Raw genomic sequence first — 23842 nt, 5'->3', positions numbered from 1 at the left:
TGTGTCCTCGGGAAAGGCAGGGACAGAGACAGAGAACAGATCTGCTGAGGAGATACAACGTGCATGTGTGGAGTTATACCTACATACATATCTATGAAATCTGCACATATAAATAAGAATGCATTTGTATGTATTTATGCAGATTTGAATATATTTACGAATCGTATTATAAAAAGAGTCATCAATTAGAATAGACTATGTGGTGAAAGTTTCCACTCTCATTTCTGCTTTCCTTCATTCCAAGCCATGATTCCTGAGGGCTGTAGTAATGTTCTCCTTAACGTTGTTCCTACAGTAATGGACTTACTAACGTATTTGTGTCAGTGCCTTGTAGTTACTCTGCTTCTGACAGACTGATTAAATATCGGGCATGAGAAAAATAATTCTTGCATGTCACACTGTCTTCTACCTCCCTTGGCAGCGCTGAAGGCTTTATTTTGTACCAGCACGGCCCCTTAATCACAGTGAGAATTTCCTTGCTTTGCATACGTTCACATCGTAACAGGACTGCAGCGCTGCTTTCTTCCCTTCCTCGCTGTTTATTTTCTTTACAGTCTTTAGGAAACATTATCGGGAGGGAAAATCTCACGGCGTTGGAGGCTACCTGAGGAGACGTGGTAAATAACTCGGCCTCGTTACACGCAGTCCCAGCAGGGCTGGGAGCGGGACTGGTTGGACAAGAGAGCACAGGTACCTCGTGCAGGCAGCCTGCTCTGACTCACACGCCTCTTATTTTCCTGAATCGGAGGGATCCTCTCCCTTAACCTCACCTCCAAGCCGAGCACCAACCATGGCCAATAATTCGGGGGTATTTCTGCTAGCACCTCGAGCCTCTGGGCCTGGCGGGCGGCCACCCCAGGGGCTGGTGCCCAGCTCGCTTTTGGAGCCGAGCTGCGGGGGCAGCAGCCGGGCAGCAGGGCAGGACCCCCGCACCTTCCCCACCCGCACCCCTTACACCGAGGCCACTTTTGGCCCCAGAAGCCCGGTCGCGTGTCGGATGGACGCAGACAGGCCGTTTGGGGGTAAAAACCCCTAAAACGGAGCAGGGCCCGTTAAAGCGCAGCGTGACCCCCCCCTCCAGGGCCCGCGGTGGGACACTTGCGGCACCTCTCGCCCCGTCCCGTCGGGTCCCCCCGCAGACGGGGCGGCCCCGGGGGGGGGGCAGCGGGGCCGGGGCCGGGGCCGGGCCGGGCCGGGGAGGCTCCGCCCCGGCGCTTTAAGCGGCTGCGGGGCCGCGCCGGGCCGAGAGGAGCCGAGCCCAGCCCGAGGTGAGTGGCGGCCGGGGGGAGCGGGGGTCCTGGGGGCGACACCGGGCCGGGGGGAGTGGGGGGCGTCGGAGCAGCCGCTACCCCCTCCCATCGCACCCCATCCCGCCCCATCGCAGCCCACCCCATCCCATTGCACCCCACCATCCCACCCCATCCCTGGAATTCTTTTGGGGCACCCATTGGGGTCTGCCCGGCTGGCAAAGGGGCAGGGGGATGCTCGTTCAGCCCTGCCTTGTGCAGAGGTATGGGGTGAGCTGAGGGAGGGAGCCCTTCGTTTTTCCCTCTTCCACTTCGGCTGCTGAGGAGTCCCTTGGCAGCTCATAGCCCGCCCCCATAGGTTTATGGGCTCCCTTGGTGTTGGTTGTGGTGGGTAGCCCTGTGCTGGGTGGCCGTGGGCGAGCGGTGGGGCTGGGGATGGGGAGAGCAGCGAGGGGCTGCCCGATGCCCATCAGCACTCAGCTTGTCCCATGGATCACGTCTGGGTCCATGAACGGGTCACTGCGAAAGCTGTTTTGTGTATTTTAAGGATAACGGGATAGCCTGAAATTCCTCACGGTCTGTCGTGTGTCTGCTTTGGGTATCTTGCGTTTAAACACCGTTAACAAATGTGTCGGAAAGGACTTTGCCGTTGCCCTGGCTTGTAACTGGCCTTTTGGAGCGTGCTAGCTGAGGAACCTAGCCTCCCCCTGGCTGGGCACGAGCTTAGCAGAAGCCAGGGTGCTCTTATCAGAGGGAAGGCGCTGCCAACAAACCTGCAATTAACAGTCAGAATTGTTGGTGCTGGTGGTGAGATCATCTGGATGCTTAATTACTGCGCTGGAGCTCCCCGGAGGCCTGCCTGAACTGGCCAAAAAGCCTCCTGGGGGTGGAGGAGGCTTCGTGCGGGCGCTGGGGTTGGGAGCTGCTGCCCGCGGAGCTCCCGGAGGAGAGCCCCATTCTCCTAGGGCCTGCACGCCGTCCTGCGCGCCCCCACACCATCAGCCCTTCCTCCCCAGGTGCCTCCCAGGCACCGCTGCCTCAGGGTAGCCCTCGCTGCCGGATAATTGAAGAAATATTGCCGTTCTTCCCACGCGAGCTGTCATGGGAACGTCGCGGGGAGGATAAATGGAAATCTCTTCTGTGGAAGCGAGCGAGGTCACCTTGAAGCTCTGACTTCAGTTCCTTTTTTGCTTTTCATTTAATGAATTCCCAGAGCCCTTATCAGGGTATTGGAGTCAGCTAATGGTTGCCAGATCCTCTAATACTTCGCCTCCCCGAGGAAGGAGGGGTGGAGCTGCACCCTGTGTTGGCCAATATTGCATGGGAAATCTGGGGCGAAGCTGGAAACCGGATCCAGGTCTTCAGGTCTAGTGTGTGTGGAAGCTAGACAACTGTTTGCTAATAAAGCGATTAAAATAATTTAAGCTGAAGTGAATGCAAAAAAGGACGGGAGCATGGGGATGGTGAAAGGAAAATAGAGAAGTAGTAGTTCTTGTACCAAATACCTACCACTTATGCTTTGGAAAGTGTACAAAATGGAAAGGAATCTCTTCTCCATTTTTTTTTTTCCAGTTAACACATTCCTTTTCCAAAGCTTTGTGCAGCCTATATTCCCGTTAACTAAGGACGCTGCATGCCATGATTGATGTCAGCTGCTGTGCGGTAGCACAGCCAAACACTTGAATAAAAGAAATGGAATCTTAATTTTTAGACTCTATGGTTGTGCCAAGAATGACAGAGACAAACTGGTGAACGTCATAAAACTAATTTTATGAGCTTGGTCAGAGATTTAGTGCTAAACCATGAGCAGTAATGTTGTTAATCCCGTGGAAGCATTAAACAAAGGAATATCTCAGTAATTAGTGTCGGTGCTGTAAATGGCACTGCTCAGCCACTCCGAGGAAATTTCTTAAGCCTTTGTGTAGGAATGTACCAAAGATGCCCTAATTCGCGTTAATAACTAATCTTATTTTCCCACATGCCACAAGTGGCTGCTTGCCTGTCTGGGACAAAGGTCTCCCAGCCGTGGCTTGGCAGCGTGTCTCCCTGGGGACCCATGCAGCCCCTGCTGCACGCCCTGGACCACTGAGCTGGCACTCAGGCTGCCTGGGCTGGAGGCACTTGTGCAGCACGGGTGAGATGGGTGGCTTTGTTTGGGTTCAGCAGCGTCACCTCAGAAAGGGGTACCCTAAGCAAAACTGCCCTGCGGCAGAAAGCTCATAGCCCTCAGTGGTAGCAGGAGGAGGAAAACCCCATAGGAGCCAAAGGTAGTGCTCTGCATCAGTGCTTTAGCCCAGGCCAGCTAACGGGACCCTCTGGGGAGCAGGAGGAGCTGCAGGCCGAGCTGGGTGGGATTTGGTGGGGGTGACAGCGTGAGGACAGGGCAGCAGGGCAGGGACAGGTTGAGGTGGGACAGCTGCTGCTTCTGGCTTCGGGTAGGAGACTGCTGCTAGGGCTGTAGCTGGCTATGGTCGGTAGTGATAGCCACCCCTCCTTGCCAGCCTCCCAGGGCCTGCTGCAAATCATGCATGAGAGAGGGTTCCTCTTCCTCTTAGGGCAGCTGCAGTCCCTCCAACAACTGTGTTTGGCTCCTGTACCTGTCTGGTAAAGATGCAGTTTGTGTAACAACGATGGGGTCCCTGGGAAATAATCCCCCTTAAATGGCCTTGAAGTGCAGGTGTGATCTCAGGGGAGTTCAGAATGCCCCCACAGCCCTAATAAATGGCCCTCCAGCGAGCTGAACTTCGGCTTGTGCTGTGTCCCGAATGTTGGGCCCTGCAGGAAAGCTGTGCCGTTGTTGGCACAATTGGTTTGCTTCCACCAGACGAGAGGCCCAGCACTAATGAAGCATAGAAACTGAAATTACATCCATCTGGGGGGGGGCGTCCGCTCAAGGTACAGTAAAGCCCTTGTGCATGAAAGCCTAATTTGTGCATATCCAGTTTATGTAACGTTGAACCTCCTGAGCAGGCACTGAAGGATGTGCCTCGTGGATTTGTGTCTCTTTTCCTTGCTCTGAGCACCAGGCTCGGCAGATTTCGTTGTCAGTACCCAAAACCCCAACCCTCGGGGAGCCAGGGCCCCGAGGGATGCGGCAATCAGCACAGCTAACGAGCTTCTCCTTCTCCCCCGCCGCCCCGCGGCCTGCAGCACCGCCATGCCCAACTGGGGAGGAGGCAACAAGTGCGGCGCCTGCGGCCGGACGGTGTACCACGCCGAGGAGGTGCAGTGTGACGGCAGGAGCTTCCACCGCTGCTGCTTCCTCTGCAGTAAGTACTGCCCCCGGCCCGGCCTGCCAGCCCCAAACCGCCCGGCCTAGCTCGGGGTCGCGGCGGCGGCCATGCTGTTGGTTGGGGTCACGTTATTTACTTTGAACGCTTGGCAAAGCAGCAGCCTGCCTGACCGAGTCAGGGAATTTTACCCCATTGCAGCCGTGAGGTATTGTTTTGTCTTGCTGGCATTTAATACCTGCAGACGGAGCTAGGATTTAGCCTTTTCTACAAGCCACAGTTGCAGCTGGACCTCTCGGTCTGGTTTGCCATTAATCCGCAGCACAACGTCAGCGCGCTGTGCTGGCACGGGAGCCCCGGCGCACCTACGCTCCTTTTCCTTAGCTCTACAGCAGTCACAAAAATTAGATGTCTCAGCTGCCTCGTTTTCAGCCTTTTATGGGAGTTTCTATTAAAAGAAACCTGGAACTTGTAGGCAAACAATGGCTCTAGTGTGTTTGACTCCGTGTTTGCTTTTGCTTCGTGCATAGTTCTGCTGGGGTTAAAGTCTGTACACTTTAACAAACGTGCACGAGTTGATTTACTTATTGGATATTTGTGTCTTATAAAAAGAGCCTTGGAGCTAATGAATGCCATAAGCAAAGGTCGCCGCGCATTTTGAAGACCCTAAATTCTATTTGAACACAAAATCCTTAGGGCTCTCTCTTTGTTTTTTTCCCCTCAATCCAAATTCTTTATCACTGCACAGTGCTGCTGCAGACTGAGAGAACACGTCAGTGTGGTTACAAAGGAAGGTTTAAGAAGCAGCAGGAAATAGTTCTGCCTTCAGCTGTAACCTTGAGCAGGGTGCTTACATTGTGCTGAAGGACGATTTATGAATGCCAGAAAAGCGAGGCCCCTCTGGTGACAGCTGTGAAACAGCACCAACTGTGCCCCAAACCAGAACCAGGTTGGGGGAAGCCTTCAGGTTTTCCTTCCCTGGCCAAAAGGGCAGGACAGGGACTCTTCTGCCCTGATTTGTTCTCTACTATACGGCATCTGTCAGGGGAAGGTGCTGACGGCACTATCTGGGTTTCTGAGCGGTCTCATTCATCAAACCACGGCGAGTTTCCAGACTTTAAATGTCACAGCTGTGGAAAGGTGGGAGGGAAGAGAGCCCTTTATAGGGCTAAGCATAATTCACCAATTCAAAAGACAACCTGCCCCCTCTAATCGCCAGCCATCCCACAGCCTAATAGGAGGACTTGTGGACAAGAAAAGCCATATCACCACTTCTCCCTTGACTCCTGGCTTACTACGTGTGCTGTTGGAAATTGTCCCTTAAGGCTGTTTAACTTTTTTCCCTTTAGTGGTCTGCCGGAAAAACTTGGACAGCACAACTGTAGCGATTCATGATGCTGAAGTTTACTGCAAGTCTTGCTATGGGAAGAAGTACGGCCCGAAAGGTTACGGATATGGGCAAGGGGCAGGCACGCTGAACATGGACAGGGGAGAGAGACTAGGTATCAAGCCTGAGAGGTGAGTTCAACGGGCTGGGATGTGCCTCACCTTTGTCCTCCAGCACTGTTCTCACAGGAGGCTTTCAGGGTAGATTTTGTCTAATTCATGTCACTTGGAGAGGAATGCTGCAAAAGATAAAAACTGAATGCAGTATAACCGAATGTCGGGCATTTAGCTGACAGTGCACAAACCTTCCACAGTGCCTCTGAGCAGGCACTGTAAGAGCAGGGGTCAGCACAAGAAGCAAGCCGCATGGATGCGGTGGGGCTGCTGCCCTGCTGACAGTTCTGCAGGAGCCCCCAGCAGGTCAGCACCCTGGTGGGTCTCGGGGTGCTCTCCTGAGTAAGCTGCAAATGCAGCTGCTCAACAGGTTTGTACATGGAAGGATTCAGGGAGCTGCGAATCTGGGACTACAAGAATGAAATTTTAATTGGTAAATAAAGAAGCATTTGTGCTTAATTACAGCCAAAACCAAGTGGCTTATTAAACTGTAAACAGTCCTAATCTGATTAAGTTCTTGCTGTAAAGCAAAACACGTGAAAAGCACCTGAGGTGTGCCTTGCCACTGGCCTCACACAAGTTCCCGAATTGTTACTTGACTTTTATATGATGCCTGCTCTCCAGCCAGAGCAAATCTAGAAATGATGCTTAGCTTAACCCGTTAGGTTCACTGATCAGCTCAGGTTCCAGACATGATCAGATGACAGGAATTTAACAATTTTTAGCTTACTAAAGCTAAAAAAAATCTGTGTCCAGATACAGGTCTTGGAATTCAGCATGTCTCTAGAAGTAAAAAGGTGAAAGGCTCTTGTAAAACTCACTTTTCCAGTAGCTCCTTACTATCCTTGTGGCCTTTCTCTTCTTTTTACCCTACTCCTACCATGTGTAATCAGACAGGCTTGCTTGGTAACCTCTCAAACGTTGGAAGAGTACTGTGTGTTAGATGCTGCACTGTTAGCGTTGTCAGGAAGAGCGAGAGCTCATTTACTAAGAAAATAAAACAAATGTCCTCTTTCTTTCAGCACGCCCTCTCCCCACCGACCCACAACAAATCCAAATACTTCAAAATTCGCTCAGAAGTTTGGAGGTGCAGAGAAATGTTCCAGGTGTGGGGATTCTGTTTATGCGGCAGAGAAAGTAATAGGTGCTGGAAAGGTAAGGGAATGTGATTTTTTTTTTTTCTCTCTTAAGTGGACTTCAAAGTGAGTGAAGTATATTATGAAGGCTTCTTTGTGTGTGCTATCTAGAAGGTAGTGGAGAACCAACTGGGGGGCAGTCACCTTAAAACTTCACTTTTCAAAACTGGAAATGATCAAAGTAATCTAGTCTTCATTTTTGTTTATATTGTTTATTATTTTTTAAAGAGCACTTGAAATGGAAATTCTGAGTAGCAAGGGCTCGCCTTGGATTTCAGAGATGAAGCTTCAATACCTTCTCATGCCAGAGACTTGAACCAAAGTTCAGGAGCCCTCTCCCTCCAGAAAAGAGAATGATCCTTTTGTGCGCAGCTCATGAAGGGCTGAATGTTTCAGCAGAAAGGGCATGTTCTCTGCAAGCACCACATAAAACTGTGTCAGTCTGCCAGCTGTCTGACTGATAGCCAAGATCAGAATTGATTAGGGCAAGCCCAGGCCTTTCAGCATGCTTCCCTGAGCAGTAAGCTGTGTGGAATCCAGGGCTTTGTGCCACCCAAAAATGCAGACACTCTAATCGGCGACTAGTGCACTTCAAGTGGTTTTCATTGCACCAACATATGTAAACAATACTGATACAAGCATGTCTAATTAATAGCTCTTTATTTGATTTTTTTTTAATACAAATTCAGGCATTCTATGTGTTTAAGCTTTTTTTTTTTTTTTCTCTCCTAGCCATGGCACAAAAACTGCTTCCGATGTGCCAAGTGTGGGAAAAGCCTAGAATCTACAACCCTTACCGAAAAAGAGGGAGAAATCTACTGTAAAGGTGAGGAAAAACAAATACAATTTGTTGATGTTCAAGGTAGTGTGTTACAAGGGCAGAGGCAGAATTTATTCCTGTTTCAAGAAACAAACCTCAGTCCCTACCACTCCTCTCTCTTGCAGGCTGTTACGCAAAGAACTTCGGCCCCAAAGGATTTGGCTATGGGCAGGGAGCGGGTGCCCTTGTTCATGCCCAGTGAGGGGGCACAGTGCTCAACCTGTACGGCTCTGCTCAGATTCTGCTGCAAGAAAAGTTTCCAAAATACTACTAACTGAAACCAGGAGTAGTTTACTGTAGTGCTTGGGCCATACTTCTAGACGTTATCTTTCAAAGCACTGCTTTTTTCCTTGCTTTATGTACCACACTTTAACACTTCTAATACTGTGTATCGATTCAATAAAGCTTTGCTTGTTGACATACCCTAAAGCCAAGTGTCACCTGCTTTGCCAACTACGAGCAAGTAATTAAAGAGACTGCTGCTGGGGTGCTCCAGCGAGCAGGGGTAAGGACACAACAGCATGGACTTGGTGCAGATCTTCACTGAAAGCCCAGTAGGACTGGAAGGTGAGCGGTGCAGCAGTGGCCACGGCCTTCAGCAGTGACTACCACACCATCACGCACGTGGAAAGTGGCTAGCCACCCGCTGCACAGAAGAGGTGGGTTTTAAGTAGCTGTGTGCATAAATGACCAGCTGTCCCGGCTGTCCCCCCTAGGGAGGGGACATAGCCTCACCTGAATTTTCTGTGGGATCGCATCTGCTTTGGTATTGAGGTTTGGACTTGCTTTTTGGACAGGAGTACCGTGCCAATACAGCTGCAGATTAATAACATCCCTACTTACAGTTGACCAAGCTCCGGACTAACATGTCAAATGCAATTTTAAGAGAAGCTTTTGGCCTTTTTCCAGGAGCGTGGAGGTTTCCTAAAACCGTGGCGGATTGCAGCCATCAGGACTGCACCTGCCAGAGGCAGCTGTAGTGCCACAAGAGAGCAGAACAAAATCCTGCCTCCAAATGTTCTGGTAGATAACGGGACATGACTAGGCAAGGAGCACTAGCAATTAGACACATCGATGCATGAGTAAGCACAGACTTACTCCATGTCATCACGCCAGTTGTGTGAAGGCTGCAACAGGCAGGGCCCTCGAACCTGCTAACGTGTTTATTAGCAGCAGTTTGCTATGGTTTGGAGAAAAGTGCTTGTGCTGTAGCCACATCTTGAGTGGACAGCTCACAGGAGAGCTTGCCTTGTTTTAGGGGCTGGAGCATCTTCCACCATGAAATTGCTGGGCCTGAGCTGACAGCACAGGTTTCACTTCTCGTGGCACAAGCAGGAGTCACTTCCTCATGAGGAGACCAAGGTCTAGCCCAACACACAGGCCTTGCATGAGAATGAGGTACTAAAACCAAGAGGCAAAAAGTTTGAGGCAAGGTAACCAGCACTTAGTATGAACAGCTTAACTGTTTTTGTTTTGTTTTGTTTCCTGAGCACCAGGAGCAGGCATTTACTGGTTTGCTCAGGCTGCTCAGCCAACCTTTTCAAAAGCTTAGGGCATCTTCTTGCCTACTGTTAGGAGGAAGCACACGAGATCTGGGAGTCAGCTCCTAAAACCACACACCATACATACCTCAGGGGAGCGTGTCTGAGCAGGTAGCAGGCTGCTGTATGAGTTTCTTTCCATCCCTTCCCGTGAAAGATGTGCTACTGCACAGCGAGGCCACCAGGGCAACCTCCCAGAGCAGGGCCACCTGGGTGCGGAGGCACGAGCTCGTGTTACAGCCCAAGTGGTGGCCCGAGGGGAGGTGGGAGGCTGTTTTGTTCTCATCCTGCCCAACAGAAGTTCATTACAGAACAGATGAGATTTGAAACAATCTGGTTTTGGACGCAGGATGATACCTTTGGGGGAAAAAAGCCTTTACAGAGCGAGTTCATGGAGGCACGTTGACGACTGGGAACGCTGCAATAAAATCACAGAATCACGGCGTGAGCATGGCCGCAGGCAGGGCTTCAAGCAACATCTACCACTGCAGGCTGAGGTAGTGCAGCAGCGTGAGCCAAAAGCCTGATTAGAAAAATATGTACGAGTCAAAATAATACACAAAGAGCATTTTGTATGAGTTATAAAGGAACAATGTGGGTACAAGGAAGAACAGACAGACTGATCGAAACTCGAGCCAAGAGCTTGCACGGCTCACACAGAGAGAAAAATTACAGCTGAAAAAGGCACCAGTAATGTAGAAGCAGCACACATTTGGGGTGGGAGCGAGACCACAAACAGCAGTGCAGCCCGGGAAACCTGGGCAGAAACCTATTCACACTGCAGAACCTAATACTTTTCTCCTAAAAATCATTATTTCTCCTTTGCTGACTCGACAGTTGTGCAGGAAGGCTCCAGCACCCCCAGTTCTTCCACCACACCGAAGGCTCGTGCCTACACCTCTGGGACCATCCTCAAATGAGTCTGCCTTCGGACTAAGCATATAAATACGTGGCTGAGAAGCTGGCTTCCTGAAGAAGGGGAGGGAGGCTGTTACACAACAGAAAAAAAAAGGCAAGATACAACTTCCAGAGCAACTCAAAATGAATTAGTGTTATGAAGTGGTAATTTATCACAACTTGTCATTCAAGCTAAGCTCCTACTAGGTTTTTTGCATGAATATATACACTAGTCACAACAAACGTTACATTCAGGATAGAAAATAAGGGTCCTTTAGGGAACTCATTTCCAGGTTTGTTAAATTCTTGCAAATTATTACCATTTAATAGCATAAGTGTTTGTTATTCATCAAGTTCTGCTGCAGGGTTGTGTACCACTCGTACCATCGGGATCAAATGCAGTCATCTCCCATGTGCAGAATATCTCAACACTAAGGAAGCAGCTACTCTCTGCATGCAAATTTGAGCTAATGACCAAATGAAAAAGGAACATTTCATCAGTTCAAGCTTCCTAACTATATTTATGCACAACACTTATGCTGAAAGAACTGTTTGATCACCTTGAGCATGCCAGAAATGTAGCGCCAAATTCACCTATCTCAGAAATCTCAACAAGCAGTTTTGCATCTTTGCTCAATGGAGGGTACGCTTTATTTCCTTCTTAACATCATGCAACATTGCTAAGACTTTTACAGTCTTTATTCTAGTCGATTGATCTCCCACCAAGGTCATTTTACAGCTGTGGGTTTTCAGAGCAACCCAATGCAATCCCAAGAGCATTTCAGAAAACAGCGTACAGATCACAGCACCTAGTACTGGAAACTATACTAACCAGAAATCAGAGATAAGATGTAGTCTGGCTTATTAATACTTGGGAGAAAAAGGCTATAAAAAGGAAAAGATGGATGGACATTTTCTACCTCAGCTGCAGACAGAAGCTCTGCCTGTCACTGCCTAGCAATGAGCAGACCATCCACAAACGCCTGCCGTGCACACAGCTGCCTTACAAATAGCTGCAGGGAGGCAGACAGGCTATTTGCGAGCACAGACTTTGGCTCCCTTCTGGACTGTGCAGCAGCCAAGGGGAAGGGAGAGAGGCAGAGGAGGGTTTAATGCAGCCTTCACAGCCGTGGGCTCCTTGCCAGGCACAAGGCTTCCCCTGCCACAGAGCGGACACGGACAGCTCTAACTCAGAAGCTGTACCCAGGCCCCAGCAGCTGAGGACACAAACACAATGACAATACCACTTTTCTGTAGCCTTATTACCTGTTGGAAGTGCTTCCCCTTCTTAGGAAAGGCATCGTGAACAGCTGGGTGGCACCGTTTCACAGACAGAAACCAAACCAATTTCTTGACATCTCGGAGTTGTAACAGACCAAGCAGATGAGACCACCACCCCTTACCTGATGTAGCTGCTGCAGGTGACGTAAACCTGCCACACACCACTCGGTGGGTGCGATCTGTGCTGACAAAAACCAGCACCCAGCACATTGCTCATTTACGTAAAAACAAGCTTTCGCTTCTTAGGAAAAAAAAATGAGCAGAAGTGATCTGAAGTGATTTAACTGGCTAAAAATCCAGGGCTTGCCTCTCATTTTGTGCTGGGGTCCTGGTGGTAACTCACAGCTCCACATGGCTCTACATCCCAAGGAGTTACTGAAATTAATGACAAAGACAAAGCAGTGAAGAAAAAGACAATACTCGTAACCACAAAGACAACATACCTGTCAAGAGAAATGAGTATCCTACACTGAAGTGCTTTCACTTGGTTGCTGTCAACTCTCCAGCAGCAACAAAGTGCCGATGAATAAGCGCTCACCCCAGGCTGAAGTCATGCTCTGAGGTATTCGCAGTTCGGAGCCCTAATCAAGGAGAGAGTGGTTCTCACGTGAACTTAGTGAGCTGGAGATCTCAGCTGTGCGTAGCGTTGGAAGCAATGTGGAAATAGCACTAATTCTGCCAGGCGCTGGAAAGAAACCTAGCTTGGAATTAGGAGGTGCAGTTTTTACTGATCTCCCTTCAGTAGCCTAAGGTGGCCAAAATCCAAATGCAAGTGTTTGCACAGACTTTGCTTTCCTAGAAAAAGATAATCTGATTTCACTTAAAATCAGGCAAGTGCATGAGTCAACTTGGACCATGCCATAATGGCAGCACAGAAGGCACACTTCTTCCCACGTAAATAAACCAAGTAATCAGCTTTCCTCAGCAGCAGCAACTGGGAGGCATGGGTGGGCTCAGAGCTTGGATGGGGATCTTCAGCACACAAAGTTTTTCTTGGTGGTGGTTTTCGTTAAAAAAAGTACCTTTCCTGATCCTTACCAGATTAATGAAAGGATGGTCAAACTCAGTCAAAATGGGGAGTTTGAGGAGTAAAACTCAGGCCCAGCCTCACCAGAACCAATGCCTGGGGAAGGGAAAAACAGCAGCAACAATTCTGAATCAATGTCAATACCGAAGCTACACCCAGCACAAAGCACAGAAACATTTCCCCCTCTTAAGCGTGCCCAAGTCCCAGCCTTTTATTTTAATGTATAGCCTGGTTATGAATATCCTGGTTAAATTACAACTTGGATGGCTACCTTGTTTCTCCTAAAACCTGACCTTTAGCACAGACCAGAGGAATTAAAGTCCTTTGTCTCCTGCAAGTGCCACCTGGACGTGCACATCTTGGTCATACCTACTAGCCACGTGTCGGTGTCTTATTCACCCTTACAATACCTCAAACAACATTAAATACGTACTTTTGAACACCTAAAATGCTCCCCCAAATGCGCTCTCCTTTAAGAAAGCAGTTGTGTTGCCAGCATCCTTTACTCAAAAGAAAGGCGTATCTAATTAGGGAACAGTAACTTAATCGGTAGTACAAGGGGGTACTTTCCTGAAACCCAGTGAAAAAGTGGCCTTACAGGATTTCCCATCAGCACAGAACTGGGTGCCTGCCAGCTTTTAAGATACCTGTAAATCCTTCTGGAAACTGACACCGCTAAAATCAGATGCAAGGTAGTGGGCGTTTCCTCAAAATATGGCTTCTGAGGTTGGATAGAAATGATGCTGTGTGTAATCACGCTTGAAGTCAAGACAAACACTGCATCTAAGAGTCAATATTTATTTGATTAATAACTTACAAAATTTAACAGATTTAATTTATGTAAGGAGAGCTAACTTATTAAACATTTTACAGATTTTTTGTTCACAATGTAATACATCAAGATCCTGACAGTATTAAAATAATACTTGGCACAGTTATAAATAAAGAATATACAAAAAAATCCATAGCTTAAAATGCAGTGATGCTGTTTTACACATTAATTGAAAAAAATATATATATCTGGTGGACATCAAAGAATACAGAAACCTGCAAAGAAACAGCACAAGTTTAGGGCCAAGACAAAATTCCCATTTATTCTACCTATATCAGATTAAGTTGGTCTGATCTGTTGTTGGTCTGGATCAGCTTCATGAAGTTTCAGAAGCGATGCAGTTTTGGGTCAACAAATGAACTGCAAGTTTGATAACTTGACAGAAAAATGCTGCATAGCTGGCTCCCCCCTCCTGCTTGATTTTACGACTCTGATCAAAAGTTTCAGTATTTCTCGAGACAAATGACAATCTGCACTGGAAACTTCACATCCCCAATTCACATTTGCAAGTTCATTTTAACAACTATTTACTATTGCTCAAATTCCGCAGGTCTTAACAAAACTGTCACCAGAGAACTACTAACAGGTAAATAGTGCAGAATTCACCACATATTACCAAAGATCACCTTGTATGCAAACCTTCTTTTGGACTGCACGCCATAATTCATGGCAGTTAATGCTACCGGGCAACTAAAACCAAACCGAACCGCTCTTCTGGTGCTAGGTGATATTTAATAACGTGGACTCGAGTTCTTCAAGTCAACTGACCCCCAACAGAAATGTGAAAAGTGAACAAATATGCAGAACATTCCTGATAAATAAAATAAACAACATTGTGAAGCCTTCATGCTTTTTTGTTTTCAGATTAGAAAAATATGAATAACTGATGTCAACTGTTTTCACGGAAATAGAACGTGTCTTCGTTGGGATTACAAATTTTGTCTGACAAAAATAGCAAAAGCTTCTTGCCTCCCCTATACCCAAACCTCTCCCATTAGAACTGTGTCCAAGATGATGTTGATTTTTCCAGTATTAAACATTCAAGTACTCTACTGTTGCACTTCTGTAAATCCTGATATCTGGTACTTGCAAACTAAGCGCGTGTCTTGAGATCAACAAACAACTACAGAAAGAAATGTTTACTTGCAAATACTGAACATCAACTATTTACAGTTTCACTGCTCCTCTGACTAAGGCAAGGGGCGGGAATACCACTAGATTGCTTTATTACCTGTAATCTGCGTATTACAGAAAACGCTAATTTTGCCAAGCATCAAACATGCAGTGAATTTGCAGGGCATAATGCCTATTAACAGCAATATTTAACATCACTAAAAGCTCATTAGATATCTTCCTACACTTTTTGGTTGAATAAAATGAAAATGAGCAGCTTTAAATATACTAAACACACACTCACAGAGAGAAAACTATTTGATAAATTATTTATATACAGATACACATTCTTTACACTGGTCTCAGACATCTGCTTTCAGGTCCCCTTCCCGTACTCCCCTCACAGGTTTCTCGAACCACTAGGTTGCTACAGCACTTAGAAGAAAACTAACCTGATTCTCAGTCTCTCTGTAAACAATAGTTAAGGAAGCAGTGAACAATTCACTATGAGTATATGAAAACACCATAACAAAAATCAGTGCATCACATTCAAGAAAAGCCCCCTTGGAATGCAATTTCAGGTCATTCCTTACCTTCCAAACACATCTGTAGCATGAGAACTTAAAAACATTAAGGGTGATTTCCACTTGCCAATACACCATCTTCTTCAGAACGTTGCATTACATTTTCTATGTGCGTGTGCTATTTTGGACATTTTTCTTTTTCTTTCTTTTTCTTTTTTTTTTCTTTTTTTTAAGTTTTCCATCATTTTACATCCAAACAAAGTAAGTATAACTCGGATGACTCTAGTTTCTTCTTCTGCAGTTGCAGTCAGTTAAAAGCTATTTCCTCTTGTCTTTTTATAACAGATTTTTGCTTTCACACCTTTGGTTTCCCCCATGCAATTTCTCTTTGAACGTGTCTGCAATTACACCACACTGTACTGTATGGGGACCAAACCTAGTACTGAAACACTGCTACTTTGTAAGTTGTTGATACATTTACTTCAAAGATAATGAAGTTTCTCCACTTTTTTCCTGAACGTTATATAACCTAGCTTTACAGGTGTATCATGCATTTAAGCAGGGCTTTAACTTTGACAGAAGAGCTTTTCTTACTTGCACAATCATTTGTTTCAGACTATATAATCTCAGAACAGGGTCTTCACAAGTACTTAGCTGTACCAGTAACTGGTGACAGTAAAATTCACCAAAAAACGTGGGCAGTTCTTCTTTCTTTTTAAAACCATTATCTGATGTGCCCTACTGCTAACACATTACAGGGGATTCCCACCACATGATGTTTTTCACAGTATTGAAAAGCACATTTTTCAATGTACATAATACTACAGAAAATCTGTATTAAAAAAATCACATTACAGGAACTACACCATAGCGATCAGTGAACTCTGCATCATGAAATTTAGCTTTATATTCTAAATTCTTGTTTCAGTGGAATTATTCGTATTGGGAAATGAATTTTTCTGCTCAGCACAACGTAACTACTTATGTCGATACTTCAGTAAACTCATGCTCCATTGTGAAAGATCTTAAATAAAAAACCAACAACAAATACTGTGAATATGCTGTTGCGAATAATTCTCATGTTAAGAACTGTTAAAATCCCTTTTTGATCTTCCTCCTCTTCCATATCAGGTTTGGCAGTTTATTCTGTCCATTTTCACTCTTGTTAATAAAACTCTGATGAAGAGCAGGTACCTTAAGATTCATCACCAGCCCTACACATAGCATGCGACTCTTCAAGGGATGTGGATTCGAGAGAGAGAGAGAAAAATTTTCAGGCACCACTCAGATATGATATGCTCACAGGACGAAGGTGGTGCTACACTAGCTGGTAGCCTGATCCTGAAGTTTGGTCATATTCAATTGTGTACTGCCTTGTCCAGTCCACGATGACAGGCCGAAAAAGACCACAGCATCTGAATTCAAAGAAGTCTATAATGTTCCTTATACATCCATGGCTAAAAACAAAATAAAAACACACATTAATGAGCAGTATCATAGCTCTTTTAACAAAGTACATTTTTGTCTGTTTATAAATTCAATTATTCTCTAAGTTCCCAACTGTAAAGAACTGACTGAGATAAAAAAATATGTTAGTGATTGTTGATGAACAAGTTCTAAAGTAAGTCATTAGACTCATCAATGTTTGATCTTGGACACAACCAAGACACTAACTTTCTTTCACTATCTGCTATCTTATTTCTTCCACTATCCACTATTCTCATCTAGAACAATGTCCATCTTTATTGATACTTATTTATTTCTGTCATAAATACTTTCGCACCAGCTGTAGATTTAAGATCAACTAAGCCCCTAGACAACACAAAATTAAGAAAGCATTATCTTCATGGAATTAGATGACCTGTTCAAGTGCTTTCTGATGCTAAATCAGTTCACTCATACATTTAAGATGCCTACATCAAAATTCCATTTTTTTTTAAGATAATTACACACGGGCTGAATAGGTCACAGTTTCCTGGAAGAGAAGCTCATGTTATAATACGCCAGAACAGTTCAAAGCAACAAGATGACTACTGCTTCATCTGAAAGGTGATGCCAAGTCAGTTACTTTAGACACCTGCTGTAATTTTTAAGAGCCGTTTTTCTAATAGTAGCTGTTTCAGTTTATGAAAATGGTTTGTGAATGTGACATCAACTTGGAGATAAAAAGAGTAGTTTTTTCCTATCTCGTCCACTGCCTTCTGTTCTTTCTTCAGGCAAAATAATTACCTGATTTTGTTACAACTCTTATCTATCGGAAGACTAAACCATACAGAGACGCTCATCTGTTTCTCACTAGAAGTTTTGTACAGAAGGATATTAAAAAAAAATCACACAAACTTCTCTTTTAGCACTCATCTCCTGTTCCCTTGGGTGCAACCTGAAAGAGGAGCAGCTCCCACAGGACACAGCATGTACAGTGGGATGAGACATGTTTTTCTGCCCTTTCTCTTCTCCTTCTATAACACGCCCTTAACCCACCCCTATTCCAGCCTCATGCCTTCATTTATTTCCTGCTTTGACTTCACATGCTGCTGCTGCATTCATCTCCTACAAGCACTAACATACCAGTGCCACGTCGTCCCTGAGCTCGCCTCTCTTTGCTTTAACCCTCACATCCGACACCCAAAGGCCCACACAACACCCACTTCAGCTCCTGGGACACCCTGCTCCCTGCCCCACAACCAGCTTTCGCCAATGATCCTCCTGAAGAGAAAATGCTGCCTGTTTTCTCACAGTAAAGAAAAAGGGAAGCTAGTGCACAGAGCAACTAAGTACCTCTGGGTTTGAGCACCTGATTTATAGAGGGAGTATTTTTGGTTTATTTCCCCATAAACTCTGCAGTAAAATACGATCACTGCTAGAGAGCACTATTTTTGGTGTTTATACATCACTGTCTAGAGTCACCACAAAATATTTGCCACTTCCTTTAACTGGACAGAATGCATTACTATAAAAACTGCTGACAGCTCCAGCATTCCAAGTAATGAAAATACTTTAAAAGTATTTAGCTATGTTTTGTTTCACCAAGCTGCACAATTCAAACATAGGAACAGCTACACAAGCGAGAAATGCATGTTTACACTTTAAAACTTACTTGAATGGGCTTTCAATAGACGTGGTTGTAACTTTAAAGTGCTTGTATCGTCTTGCATTCATTCTTTCATTTGTAGTGATTCCTAAGCAAGATATCTGAAGACAGGAAAATAAAGTAAGCAATCTAGCCCATGTAAAAACAGGCAGACACTCCTGCACAAGACGGACTGAAAAGGGATTTGGTTTTTTATATTCTTTCTTTTGAAGAACAATTTTTGTCTGCAGAAATTGTCAAATCCCAACATAAAACACCATACAGCAGCTGCACCAGATTGTGCAGAAGGTATAACGTTGAACGTGATTGGTAATAAATCATGATCACTGAACAAACTGTGACTTGTTAGTTCATAACAAAGAGATGACTGACTGATACATTGTCAGCTGAGGTGTGCTGTAAATAATAGATTCAGGAGTTTCTCCACACAGCATTTGAATCACTTTCTTTTCCTCCTGACATTCTGATTATAGTATGGTATACAACAGTAGTGTATTTCCCTCCAATTTATATCCTTGTTGCAGTAACATAACTTTTCTGTCTGCAAGATAAAAAGACGACTAGAAAAAGGTTTTTTAGTTTGCTTGTCTTAAACCACAATCGTTTGGCCCACAGACTACGATTTTCTGTAACAACTTTCCAACTACTTTAGCCTAACATGGTATCTGATACAAAACTGGAGCTTACTGTAATGTGATGTAATTAGAAACAAAAATATGAGAACCCCCTTAACAGCCTTATACCACAGCAAGATAAAATCTTTTAAGTCCTAGTGGAATATGAAAAGTCAACTCTGCTGCATGGTAGAAAAGCAAGAACATTGAGAAAATTAAATTTGCGCTTGCTTGCCTCATTTAGATTTACTTATTTTCTCAAGCATTTTCTCTGCCACAGTGAAACCCAGTGGAGTTTCATTCTATGTATATAAATGAGGTGTTAATGGCCAATTTTTGAAGTTGGATGTAAAGGTTTTAAATTACTTTTCTTTTGTAGGCAGTGCTTTGGCAAGAACCCTGGCCAGTTCAATACGAAGGACAAGTCAGAACTTGATAATGGAGGGGGGGAAAAAAGCAGCAACAGCAGGGGCTGTGAAGTTGCACAGCAAAAGAAATAATTTGGAGAATATCAATTTCATTGCTAAGTCAAACTCCAAAGAAATAATTCTCCAAAACAATCTTATGTTTTCTACATGTAACGCTCTTTAGAAGTGTATTAATTTTGGAAATGTATTAATTATTAAAGTGTTAAGCTCATTTCACTTAATTACATTAATGATACATAATACTAGGAGATGTGTTTTTCAAGGTGTCATACAATTCAAAGATTCACCTGCACACAGAGTGTATTAACAGGAATCCAGTGCGGAACTTAATAGCTGATGACACAAACATGACAGAAGGATCTCTGGAAAGTTACATGCTTATCCTGCTATAGAAGTCTGGTGGTTTAGACTGGTTTGAAAGCCACGTGAAATACATGTAGTTACCTTTACTCATTTGTCTTGGGCAAGAAAGACCTCTAAAAGACTGAATACATGTACACAAGACTTTGGAGTCGGCATATATTGTAAATAACCATTCCAGAGAAAGGAGGACAAAACTCAAGTTTGCTAAGAAGTTTCACCTAAGTCTTAGAGGATGATTTTCATTTCCAGGATCTCGGGACAGATTAAATCAGTGAGTCTCACTGTTCATTAATGACAAGTCATACTGAAAGGCTTCCAGTATGACTTGTCTTTCGTTAACAAGGTTACAGAAAAAAATGGGTTTGGTGAGATTACAGTTAAGTCATGTGATGACGAATTACCCTGAAGCAGTGTAAGAAATTACTGCATCCCATTTGAAGTTACCACCCTCTTAATGCTAATGACATACTACATTATTCCTACTTCTATCCACAGATTTTATCCTTTAGGCTTCTATTAGTCTTTATTGCTTTTCTCTGGCCTATTTTGCCTTTTTGTCATTCTTAGAATGGAAAGCAGGAGGTAAGTATTTTAATCTCTTGCAAAAAAAAAAACAAAACAAAAAAACACAAGTGAACAAGAAGAGAACAATGCCTTCTATTGTGCAGAGACAACAGATACTTACCTCCTTCAGCTGTGGCTGAGAGACTGAACACCTGGTCTTGCATAATGAACATTAAAATGTAAATGACAACTGTTTGATATTCCTATGTCAATCTCAAGACTCAGCATTATGAAGGAAGTGCTCTTCCATACCTGATACATCTGACACATGAGTAACACAGCCACCCACATGAAGTGAAAAACACTGTTTAGAAACATCCAAAACATCCAAGGAGAACAGGTAGCAATCTGTGTAATATAGGTCCAAAATCCATCCTTTGCATAACTTGTCTCACAGTGGAAACCCCAGTCTAGAGAAAAAAGGGACCAAACACCATAAAAAAGACTTAAGACATGTTTACTATAAATCAACATAAAGACCACATTAGAACATGCTACATGAAATAAGAAATCAACAGAAGAGTTTTAGTTGTTCTCACTTCCTTTCCCAAGTCACTGAATATATGACATGTGCAGATACATGCTATGATGATGAAAATAAACTAGGACAAGAAAAACATCTAACTTAAATTACCTGGCATAAGCAATATTTAATATGCAGTTCAATTCCAGAATAAAATATATCAAAAACTTTGATAAGGCAAAAAATCTGTAAAAATCCATACCAGGAAATTAAGTATTTACAAGCAATTAAAAAAAAAAAAAAAGGCCAAAAAAAAATCCACAGAACTATTTACTCACAAGAGATACACCCATAAATCATCCAGCAGATCATAAATAGGAGGAAGAACAGGTATCCCATAAAATAGCGATGGTTCCCTGCTCCTAAAGTTGTACAAGAACAACAGGGATGAAATCACTTTCAGAAAAAAGACAACAATACACATAGTAGCTTAATTTCTTGCTTACATGTACTGTTCATTATTGCATACAGAAATATTACTCTCCAATATTAAGCCAGTATTACTTTAAAAGACACTTAAAACAGCTAATTTCACTATGATTTTTCCCACTACTGAGAACAAAGAACTTATTTACTTCACTTTGTTGCATTACAGCTGAAATTCACACAAATGCATTTCATTTTAGCCTCTTTCATGAGCCAACACAATTACTAAAAGACAGTATTTTTAACAATGTTGGTTAACAGCTATTGCAGAACCCTGAATGGCCAGGAATTACACATCAATGTATATATTTTAGAATTCCATTAGAAAAAAAAAAGGCAGACAGCGAGTTCATTTACTTAAAAGAAATAGGAATATAAAAAATACACCCCCCCGTGACAATAAGTTAACTCAAAACTTAGCTTTATCAAGCATGTTTAAGCCTAACTGAAAATAAAATATCTAAGAGAAATTAGCTATTAACAGAACAGACCAGCCCCAAAGAGCTGGCTAAGATAATGAACGGCATTTAAAAAAAATCAGTTATTTAAAGGATGATCTATTTCTAACATCATCACAGCTAAAAAGATGCCTCTTATGTATGTCGTTGTTTTGAAGGACTCAACCTTCCTTCTGTCTCTAAATTGTGCCCACTGCTGTAACGTTCCAGCAGCTCCAGGCTGTGAACTAAACCAACAGAGACTGTAATGGGCTAAAGAAGATTTGGCTGTCAACATTTACCAGCACAGCATTTACTTCTTCATTATGTCAAATGTTTTGCCTGCTAAAGCAAGAGCATCCTCTGGAGGCAGAAAATAATCAAGTGCTTTTAGCAAGAGAACTGAAAGACTGTATAAATAAGAGATAAGGAAAAATACACAAACACAAGCTAGACTAAACACGACATTTCCTTGAAAATCAAACAAGCTCCTTCAGATGTAAAATATGTTGCAACATTGCTTTCAGTCAGCTAAGAGCACACCAGAAATAGTGTTTGGAAATGTCCCTAAGGTATTAGTTCCACTTGCATCCTAAGTTTTGGAACAGTTAGGTTTCATAAAAGAAAAAAAATCAAAAAAAAAAAAAAAAGCAAGTTAAATGGTGACCCAGAGGTCCATCTGATAGGTGTTTGATGAAACATTCCTTGCAGTAACATCTCCAATGATCCTGGACCAAATTTTACTAACAGGAAATCCAGTTATTTGGTGAAAACATATACATAGAATTTAAACCTATGAAATAAGCCAGGTACAGCCTTGGTAACTATTAAAAGACATCAGAAAAGGAAAGCGGACTTTCTTTTGGAAAAGAAAGAACTTTCAGACAGGATCACAATCAGTAAAAGAAAGAATTTTTATCTTAAATAAAACTGAGCAAAACGCAGCACTGTTGTCTAGAGGTTCACCCTGGCCTGACAGGAAGACAGTCACTGATCCTTCACAGTTAAGACAATGCTGTAAGAATAGTTGCTAATTTCTTTTATATGCTTTTGTTTATATTATACATAAGTAATAATATGTAATAAAGACAACTGCTTTTTATTGTTTAACTGATGGAGTTACACATTGGATGCCTTGGATGATTTGTTCATTCCTTCCTCCTCTTTTCCTACTTTTAGCCCCTTGGAGAAGACTCCTTTTTTGGGTTTGGGAAGAAATCGTTTTTTTAAACCATAATGTTATTTCTCACGTACACAAGACCTACCTTTTGAGTTACTGCTATCCAAACAATAATTCAGTACATTGTCAACACAACTTGTGACATAACAGTATAAAATTTGGCTATAGCTCCTTTCATGCTGTTACTTGAAAACTAGATTTCTGTTGCAAGTTTACAGTTTGAGTTTGAAAAGTAACCGCAAGTTTGAAAATGAAAAATAAGTTATTAAACAACTGACTGTAAAATACATAATGCCATTTTGATACTCAGTTAAAAACATAGGTAAAAATCAATCACCTCCAGAGACTTGCTCACTGAAATGTTAACTAAAATTTTGAAGGTATGATGAAAATAATTTGCCCCAGTTAATTAACATTTTTTTTTTTTTTAAATAGTCTGCACTTCTTGTCAACCTCTTCAGAATAGTAAAAATATTGTCTCTCTTTGCATTGCAAATAAACTGCAAAGGATTTATTTTTAGAGTGCCTGCACACACACTTTCTGCAATCCTATCTTTAGTAAAATTCTTATCCTTTTAACACATTTGGAGGAAGACTATACAAAACGTTTCCAAATTCAACCTTCCTGGGAAAGGCATAATTCATGCTTCCCTTTTTGGGAAACATACCATGAATGCTGTTTTAAGAATGGATTCCGTTTTGTAATCCTATGAACAGAGTCACCATGAACAAATTGGAGGCAGAAAAGCCATGTAAGGTCATTAGACCATCATTCCCTCCAGTTCAGGACTGCTCCCATAGTGTAATTTCTTACGTGTTTTTTTCCAGCATATTTTCAAGTTTCCTAATGTTTACTTTTACCACCAGTTATCCAGATCTGTTCAAGACTAGGAAGATTCTGCTTTTTCATCACCACCGTTGTTGAGAGAGGGAAAAAATACACTCTACCCTCCCACCACCCCCAAATCACATCACATTCCCTCCTTAACTTAATCCTACTACTAACATACTTTCTTATTACACACAAACTATGTTTGTTGTTGGTGTTTTTGTTTTTTTTTTCCTTCC

At 43.5% G+C, this 23842-nt stretch overlaps 2 protein-coding genes and 1 long non-coding RNA gene across 3 annotated transcripts in view; 1 reads left to right on the top strand and 2 right to left on the bottom strand.

Moving 5' to 3' along the window:
* The first annotated feature begins 1134 nt into the window (after positions 1–1134).
* On the top strand, positions 1135–8362 carry CSRP2 (cysteine and glycine rich protein 2). The gene is made up of 6 exons (XM_035334577.1): positions 1135–1268; positions 4398–4516; positions 5827–5995; positions 7000–7132; positions 7846–7939; positions 8059–8362. Exons 2-6 carry the CDS (start codon positions 4405–4407, stop codon positions 8133–8135), a joined length of 585 nt encoding a protein of 194 aa, XP_035190468.1. The 5' UTR covers positions 1135–1268; positions 4398–4404; the 3' UTR covers positions 8136–8362.
* Positions 8363–13457: 5095 nt separating this feature from the next.
* Positions 13458–15349, bottom strand: LOC118171457. Its single transcript, XR_004753213.1, has 2 exons — positions 15218–15349; positions 13458–13726 (listed from the first exon to the last, which is right to left on the bottom strand). It is a non-coding gene; the product is annotated as an uncharacterized LOC118171457 (long non-coding RNA).
* Positions 15350–15371: 22 nt separating this feature from the next.
* The window catches only part of ZDHHC17 (zinc finger DHHC-type palmitoyltransferase 17), a 72320-nt gene continuing 63849 nt past the window's right edge, over positions 15372–23842 (bottom strand). Inside the window, exons 14-17 of the mRNA XM_035334564.1 lie at positions 21010–21093; positions 20461–20618; positions 18246–18340; positions 15372–16605 (exon numbers count right to left, since the gene is read on the bottom strand). Coding sequence (XP_035190455.1) covers positions 16467–16605; positions 18246–18340; positions 20461–20618; positions 21010–21093 — 476 coding nt within the window. The 3' untranslated portion in view covers positions 15372–16466. The remainder of the gene's footprint in view (positions 16606–18245; positions 18341–20460; positions 20619–21009; positions 21094–23842) is intronic.

This window comes from Oxyura jamaicensis, chromosome 1 (genome assembly GCF_011077185.1).
Source record: "Oxyura jamaicensis isolate SHBP4307 breed ruddy duck chromosome 1, BPBGC_Ojam_1.0, whole genome shotgun sequence".
NCBI classification, from domain to species: domain Eukaryota; kingdom Metazoa; phylum Chordata; class Aves; order Anseriformes; family Anatidae; genus Oxyura; species Oxyura jamaicensis.
This window is presented reverse-complemented; position numbering and strand designations above follow the sequence as displayed.